Source organism: Brassica napus, unplaced genomic scaffold (assembly GCF_020379485.1).
Source record: "Brassica napus cultivar Da-Ae unplaced genomic scaffold, Da-Ae ScsIHWf_2912;HRSCAF=3697, whole genome shotgun sequence".
In the NCBI taxonomy this organism is placed as follows: Eukaryota; Viridiplantae; Streptophyta; class Magnoliopsida; order Brassicales; family Brassicaceae; genus Brassica; species Brassica napus.
Window position 1 is genome coordinate 35,001 of NW_026016161.1, and position 8,857 is coordinate 43,857.

At 31.0% G+C, this 8,857-nt stretch overlaps 2 protein-coding genes and 1 non-coding gene across 3 annotated transcripts in view; all 3 read right to left on the bottom strand.

The window, feature by feature from the left end:
* The window catches only part of LOC125602599 (photosystem II protein D1), a 9,415-nt gene extending 4,331 nt beyond the window's left edge, over positions 1-5,084 (bottom strand). Inside the window, exon 1 of the mRNA XM_048774151.1 lies at positions 1-5,084. This exon is cut by the window's left edge and continues 4,331 nt beyond it. The gene's annotated coding sequence lies outside the window, so the exon portion shown is untranslated.
* Positions 2,995-3,082, bottom strand: TRNAS-GCU. The gene has a single exon. It is a non-coding gene; the product is annotated as a tRNA-Ser (tRNA).
* LOC125602603 (ATP synthase subunit alpha, chloroplastic-like) lies at positions 4,821-8,851 on the bottom strand. The gene is made up of 2 exons (XM_048774157.1): positions 7,220-8,851; positions 4,821-6,503 (listed from the first exon to the last, which is right to left on the bottom strand). The coding sequence occupies exon 2, from the start codon at positions 6,023-6,025 to the stop codon at positions 5,243-5,245; it is 783 nt and encodes a 260-aa protein (XP_048630114.1). The 5' UTR covers positions 6,026-6,503; positions 7,220-8,851; the 3' UTR covers positions 4,821-5,242.
* Positions 8,852-8,857: the final 6 nt, after the last annotated feature.

Here is an 8,857-nt window from a genome sequence, read left to right on the forward strand (position 1 = left end):
ATATATTTTCTATACAATAATTCTATACAATAAAATTTTGTATTTATACAAAATTTAGAATTTCTATAAATCCAAAAATTTTTTAATAAATTTGTTTTTTATTATAAAACATGGTAGTTTTTAGCAGGATATTTGTTAGTTTTCATACCTTTAGGAAGAATACTAATAATAAATGGAAATTCTAATAAATCAAAATAAATATGATGGAAACGAAAGAGGAGGAAAGAAAAGAGTAGATCAAATTTTATACCAAGCTATATATGAGTCTTTAACATCCTCTTTTTTATAGTTCATTAATTCAATTTCGTTTTATTAAGACTTAATTCCGTAAAAATCCCTGCCTTCTTTGAAATATCATGAACTGTTCTTGTTGGTTGAGCGCCCTTTTTAAGGAAATCGAGAATAGCAGGAAGATTTAAATAAGTTTGATTAGTTATCGGATCATAAAACCCCACCTTCCGAAGATCTCTTCCTTCTCTTCGGGATCGAACATCAATTGCAACGATTCGATAAATGGCTCATTGGGATAGATGTATATGAATAATACCCCCCCCCGAGAAACGTATACGAGGCTTTGGCCTCATACGGCTCGAGAAAAAAATGCAATGAGTATAAGTTAACTCTCTTTATAAAATTCAAACATTAAATTAATTAGCCAGTATTGAAACCCTAACTATTTTTTTTCATAAAAAGCGTTCGTAACATTCGTACTCTCGTAACTCAAGTTAAATAACTCTCAAATATCTCACCAGAGACTCCTTAAGTACTCTTTTTATTGAGTAGTCTCTAACCTTTTTTTGTTTGTCTCATTTTTTCGAATCAATTTTGATTCTTCATTCTGATCTAGTTGTTCAAACAATTGAAAAAGGGATTTCCTTGTTTCAGGATTCTTTATCCTTACTTTGAATCTTTGGGTTTAGACATTACTTCGGTGATCTTGATCGTTTTATTAAAAAAGGGCAGCAACAAGCCCCTTATTTTGTTTATGATTTCTTTTCTTTCTATCAAAGAATCATACAAACGCTTGATTCACGCATGATAGACTTTTAATTCAAAGAATTTTACACTTTTACGAAAATTTCCTTTTCCATTGTAAAATTACTTGAAAGGGCTTTTTTTCAATATAAAAATAAAAAGACTTACGAAGTTGTTCCAACTTATTGATTCGCACTAACCCTAGATCCTTACTCCTGCGAAAGGAATAAAAACTTTCTATTCTCCTCGAGCTCCATCCTGTACTCTTTTTTATATTCAAAAAGGTGTAGGACTCTCGTAAAATAGAACACAAAATGTCGAGCCAAGAGCACCTATATTCCTAATATAAAAGGTGGCGGATCAAAACATCCACAGCAGATCATGTCCTTCAATTCAAGTCGCACGTTGCTTTCTACCACATCGTTTTAAACGAAGTTTTACCATAACATTCCTTTAGTTTGTGTAATTGATTCAATTATGGAATCATGAATAGTCATAGTTCAGTCAGTATATCGTAATCTATACTTTTTCTTTCTCTATGAATGGAATAGTGAATCTACGCGTAAAAGGTTCAGTCAGAATTCAAATGAATTCCACATTAAATTCTATATATGTAAAAATATGTAAAATCGAAATTTGAATAGAAATCTATATTTATATATATAAATATATATATAAATATATTTTTTTTTATTAAAACTCGTAGAATCTACGGTTCTACCTTACTTACCTACATCACACACAACTAAAAAAAGCAAATAGATTTTTTGTAATTTCGGGTGAAAAAGAAGTTTATTCTTCTTTTCATTTCAATATTTTATTCTTAAAAAATATTGTTTTTTTAAACAGAAAGAAAAAGATGGTGTACAAAGGCAATAGAAGATTTATTTCGTAATGACTGGACTCTGGGACGGAAGGATTCGAACCTCCGAATAGCGGGACCAAAACCCGTTGCCTTACCGCTTGGCTACGCCCCATTTTTATTTTTATTCAAGACTACTAAAAGAGTAATATTGCTATTGGTTGTTCGTCAATTCAATTTCAGCCCAAATGAAATATAGATTACATTGGTGCTATAGTTTTGACACGTGTAGATAGCAAATCAAACTTACTTTATTGATCATTACATAGAATTCAATTAAGATATTGTATGAAAATATTATTTCTTTCATTCTCATAAGAGAATGAAAGGATTTTTGATTGAGTAAGTTCAACAAAGTCTTTTTAGACTATCTTTCTTTATTTATTTATTTTTTTCCTTATATAAAAAATATATTAATAACTCAATCAAAATTAAATTATCCACAAGAACACCAATTTTTGTTATGCTTAATATATTTAATTTGATCTGTATTTGTTTTAATTCGGCCCTTTTTTCAAGCACTTTTTTAGTCGCCAAATTGCCGGAGGCCTACGCCTTTTTGAATCCAATCGTAGATGTTATGCCCGTAATACCTCTTTTCTTTCTTCTCTTAGCCTTTGTTTGGCAAGCAGCTGTAAGTTTTCGATGAAATTATTAATACTGTCTTAGAAAAATTCACGATTTTGATTCTTCCAACAATTCAAATCAAAAGATCAAAAAATCTTGACGTAGGAAGGAACTCTCAATTCAAACATTGAATTTTTTTGGTAGCCATACTAAATCTGGATCATTTGATTTCCTCAGTTTTATCCTCTTTTCTCTAAATGAAAGAACTTAATTAGATTCGAGTTCACTCACAAAAAAAGTATCTAGATATTTAGTATAAAAATAGAGAATCTATTCTCTTTTTTTTTTTTTTAAAAAAAGTAAGATCTTGGAGATTGTGTAATGCTTACTCTCAAACTTTTTGTATACACTGTAGTTATATTCTTTGTTTCTCTCTTCATATTTGGATTCCTATCTAATGATCCAGGACGTAATCCGGGACGTGAAGAATAAAAAAGAAAGGTTTTTTATTACTTTATTTAATATTTAAATAGTGGAAATGTGCGAATTTTATTAGGATTTTATCTATTTCACATCATCAAAAAGGGGAAGGGAAAGAGAGGGATTCGAACCCTCGGTACGATTAACTCGTACAATGGATTAGCAATCCAACGCTTTAGTCCACTCAGCCATCTCTCCTAATCGAAAAGGAATACTTTTTAGGTTCCATTAGACAAAAAAACGGCTTAAAAAAAAACTTTCTCCACTTTATTCTTAAAAAAGTTTTTTTTTTTAGATTATTCTTTATCTTTAATAATACTTTAATTATATATATATTTTCATTTTCTATATTTTATTATATATATTATTTTATTATATATAAAAAATATAATATTATTTTTTCTTTTTTATTATATAAATAATATTTATATAATATTTATATTTATATATAATTAATATATATATATATATTACTATTATATAACCTTTTTTATAGAACTTTCTCAGTAATTCTATTTACATAAAAACTGTAAATAAAGATTCAATAAAGAAAAGGCTCGAAAGAGAAATAAATAAAATCACAAAAATAGAAATAGAGAATCCTTTTTGATTTTGTCTCGTCCAAACACAAATAAAAGATCTTTTTTATTTTAATAGCCTGGCCTGGTCAGTCCCCAGCCGGGCCTTTTTTTGTTAAAGTTAAAAAGACCCATCCGATGGGTTTTTAGACAAAAAAGATCTGAAATAAAAAAAAGGAATCCTGCTTTGCCTAATTTTATTAAGTCTACGCTAGAATTTTCTCATTTTTTTTTCAGATTTTTTTTCTCCCGATTACTTTGTTCGACAAAAAGTAAATTTATATACAATAATTGGATTGTAGCGGGTATAGTTTAGTGGTAAAAGTGTGATTCGTTCCTTTAACCCCTTTAATAGTTAAAGGGTCTCTCGGTTTGATTAATCTTCCGATCAAAAACTTTATTTCTGAAAAGGATTTAGTCCTTTACCTTTCAATGAAAAATTCAAGGAAGATTATAGATTCTCGTAATTTGTATCCAAAGACTCTAATTAATTGTCAATTTGGATTATGAAATTTCGAAACATAATTTTTGAATTGGATGACTATTTACAATTCAATAAGTATAACAAGAGGATCCATGGATAAAGCCAGAAAAGTTTCTTTCTAATCGTAACTAAATCTTCAGTTCTATTTTTTGTTTGGTATAGAAAAAATTGAAGCAAAATAGCTATTAAACGAGAACTTTGGTTTACTAAAGACATCGACATATTATATTGTTTTAGCTCGGTGGAAACAAAATACTTTTCCTAAGGATTCCGTTAAATAGAAATAAAGAACGAAGTAACTAGAAAGATTTTTTGAGTTCGCCTTTTCTATCTTCTAGAAGGATCATCTATAAAGCAAAATTTTTCTGGGAAAGCCTCCAAACGGGAAAAAAGCTAACATAGATGTTATGAGTCAAATTTTGATTTAGTTCCCATCTTATTTTATTTGGGAATTTCGCCATCCATCATAAAGGAGCCGAATGAAACCAAAGTTTCATGTTCGGTTTTGAATTAGAGACGTTAAAAATATAAAACTGATCGATCGACGTCGACTAAAACCCTTAGCCTTCCAAGCTAACGATGCGGGTTCGATTCCCGCTACCCGCTCTAAATTCTAAATTGTCCCCTTTTTATTAGAGACAATTTTCTCTATTAGAATTGTCTAATAGCAATTGTGTAGTGAATTCACTACACAATTGCTAAAAAGATTTCGCACATTTAACAAATGGGAAGTTAAAAAAAGCGAAAAGCGTCCATTGTCTAATGGATAGGACATAGGTCTTCTAAACCTTTGGTATAGGTTCAAATCCTATTGGACGCAATATCAATATAGATATAAATATATTGATATTTATCTATTATTTCCATTTCTATATATTATAAGAATATTTTTATTCTGTTTAGAAAATTTATAAAAAATAAATATAATAAGAAATAAATTCTGAATGCTTTAAGATTTTATATTAAACATATACAGATATTAGTTCTATACTTATATATATTATATATAGACTTAACTTAAATATATTTCTATTTTTTATAATTTCTCCTGAAGTAGAAAACGTTCCAGTTGCTCTTTAATACCTTCTTTCAAAAAGCTTTCTGCTTCAGCGGTTAATGTCTTGGTAGAGGCTATTATTTCTTGGAACTCAGGTTTATTTGTTTTTAAATAAGTGCGTAGCTGAACGAGAAATTTTCTTACTTGTCCAATTTCTAATCCATCCAGATAACCATTTGTTCCGGTATAAATGGTCATTATCTGTTCTTCCACTGTGAGAGGGGCTGATTGGGATTGTTTCAGTAACTCACGCAATCGTTGACCTCTTGCCAATTGATTCTGAGTAGCTTTGCTCCTGTATAAGGCGCGAGGTATTGTAACGTAGCTGGGGAATCAGCCGTTTCAGCTACCACAATAGTGTAGTCCATTGCCCCTCGTTCCTGTAAACTAGTCACTACCTGAGCCACGGAAGAAGCTTTTTGACCAATAGCCACATAAACACATATTACATTTTGACCTTGTTGATTGAGAATTGTATCTGTGGCTACTGCTGTTTTACCGGTCTGTCTGTCACCAATAATTAATTCCCGCTGGCCGCGTCCTATAGGGATCATGGAATCAATAGCAATAAGTCCTGTTTGAAGAGGCTCATATACAGAACGTCTCGAAATAATACCTGGGGCAGGAGATTCAATTAACCGAGATTCAGAAGCTGAAATCTTACCTCGACCATCAATAGGGTTAGCCAAGGCGTTTATAACACGCCCCAAATAAGCCTCACTCACGGGTATCTGAGCAATTTTTCCCGTAGCTTTGACTGAACTTCCTTCTTGGATCATCAAACCGTCACCCATTAATACAACACCAACATTATTTGATTCTAAATTAAGGGCAATACCTATAGTACCCTCCTCAAATTCTACTAATTCACCTGCCATTACTTCATCAAGACCATAAATCCGAGCGATGCCGTCGCCCACTTGAAGTACGGTACCGGTATTTACAATCGTCACTTCTCTATTATATTGCTCAATACGTTCACGGATAATATTACTAATTTCATCGGCTTTAATGGTTACCATGAGTATTGTCCTAATTCTTTTTTGGAAGAAAAAAAAAAATAATGCCTATCATAATCGTAAGGAAAGAGCTAATCAGTAATTTCTTTCATCGTACCAAACATACCAATATTTGCATTAATAGTACGTAAATGTAACTCATTACTCAAACAACTATTTAGGGTTCCTATAGCTCCCTGTAAAGCTTGTTGGAAAACCCGTTCACGGACTTGATTAATTGTTCTTTGTTGCTCAAAAAGAATGGTTTCGTTTTTGTAATTTTCTAATTGTTTCAAAGTCCTAGAAGTTGAATTAATCAAATTTACTTTTTCTCGTTCGATTTCAGAGTATCCATTTACGCGAAACTGATCCGCCTCCATTTCTACTTTACGCAGGCGAGCTCGGGCGTTTTCTAATTGTTGAATAGCTCCTTCACGTAGTTCTTCTGAATTTCGAATAGTATTTAATATCCTCTGCTTTCGGTTATCTAATAAATCATTTAATGAAAGTAGATTATTCAGTAAAAAAAAAAGTTCTATGATCCCTTCCCGAACCAAACATGAATCTTTCGATTCATTTGGCTCTCATGCTCACGTATTCCAATCATTTATCAATTATGTATGAGACTTTCATTCCCATATTTTTCATGTAATGAGCCTATCCTCTCCCAATTTTGTTGTATTCAATTCATATTCAATATATATTTCTATCGAAAAAGATCACCAATCCAAGACAAAACTATTTGGAGGATTCTTCTGACCAATAAAAAATTGATAATTGTCAGCAAAGTTGTTTCTTTTTTTCTTGAAATCCAAAGAATTTTTATTACTTTATACGTAGGTTATCAATTCTGCATTATACAAAAAGACTCAAAAATTTTTATCGACATGAGTGTTTTATATCGAAAAAAGCCGAACTATTCTTTTTGAAAATCTTATTCATTTTTTAATTAGACTACATATGGTAGAAAGAGTACCATGTTGCATCTGAACTTCAAACGGTTTAGTTTTAACCATGTTAATTAATGGTCCCAAATTTTTGGTTGATAGAGAATCAAAGTCAAGTAGACTTACCAAAGAATAACGAAATGCTATGGTTCTAAAATATGATTTTTTATTGAATTTTGTATTCAGAAGTAATTCGCGGGATTAGGCACTCTTTGCTAGTTATAGTGCCACTGGACGAATCCAGCCTATTCTTGAAATGAACAACTCACACACACTCCCTTTCCAAAAAAGATCAATACACCGAAGACTACACTTAGATTTATTGGATTTGTTGCTAAAATATCGGTATTAAACCCGAAACTCCCGGCGGATGGCCAGTGACCCAAGTAAACGAAAGAATCGGTTAAATTTTTCATATAATCTCCTCTTCTAGCTAAACTATAAAAAAAAAGAACTCTGTCCTTTTTTTTTTTATTCTTTGTTTTTTTGAATAAAAAGAAAATTTCGTTTAATAATTTATAATTTAATTTACCTATTTGGATATTTATAAACAGAATCAAAAACCTATTCTATTTACAAATTTATTTTCCAAAAATTTTTAATTTTCAATAATAATAATGAGACTTAATTAAAATTAAGCTAGAATTTGAGACCAAGTTTTATATCAATTTTAAAAAACCTAAACCTCCTTTTTGCGCAACACTCCTTAAAAAAAATTTCCATTAAACTAAAAAGAATAAGGGGAAGGAAGAAAGCGAATCGATGTGTTAATTCCCCATCCTCAAATTAGTCCTTCCCAAGGGTTGTTGTCTCAATGAATAATTGTAGGAGTGAAATCTTGATAGAATAAAAAAAACTACGAAAAAAAAAATTCCTAATTTTATTATTTCTAGGATTAAACAAAAGGATTCGCAAATAAAAGCGCTAATGCTACAACTAGGCCATAAATTGTTAAAGCTTCCATAAAAGCCAAACTAAGCAATAAAGTACCTCGTATTTTTCCTTCTGCCTCAGGTTGTCTCGCGATACCTTCGACAGCTTGACCCGCAGCTGTACCTTGACCAACCCCAGGTCCAATAGAAGCAAGCCCAACAGCCAACCCAGCAGCAATAACCGAAGCAGCAGAAACCAGTGGATTCATGATAAGTTCCTCACACCAAAATAAAGAAATAGTTAATGATACAATCATCCAACGACTTAGGACTTAATTATAATTAAGTCATCGCTAAGATTCATCCAGCCAAAATAACCAAAAACTTGATAAGAATTACTTTGATATTAGTTCCTATCCACGGGATTTTGAAAAATGCATAATATATATATATACGACTTTTTTATGCCGTTTCTTTTTTGTGAACCATTCTTTTCTTTTAATTCTTCGTTCTTTTTTTGATCGTTTTTTTCAGCCAATTCACAGATAAAAAGTAAGAACTTATAATCGAATCGTTATCTAAATAGAAATTCACAAAAATAGTGGGGCAGATTATATAGATCTTTAACTTATATATACCTAGTCAATATCAAATATGACATATACAAGTGTTTCTTACATAACGTAAACCAACTATTCGATAATTGGGCTAACCTAAATTTGAAAAAAAAAAATAGTTAATGATGACCCTCCATGGATTCACCTATATAAGCCGCAGCTAAAGTGGCAAAAATGAGAGCTTGAATCCCGCTTGTAAATAATCCAAGGAACATGACAGGTATAGGAACCACTAAAGGTACTAAAGAAACAAGAACAACAACTACTAATTCATCGGCTAATATATTTCCGAAAAGTCGAAAACTCAGTGATAGGGTTTTGTAAAATCTTCTAAGATGTTAATGGGTAAAAGAATTGGAGTTGGTTGAATGTATTTACTGAAATACCCTAATCCTTTTTTTGCTAAGACCCGCATAAAAA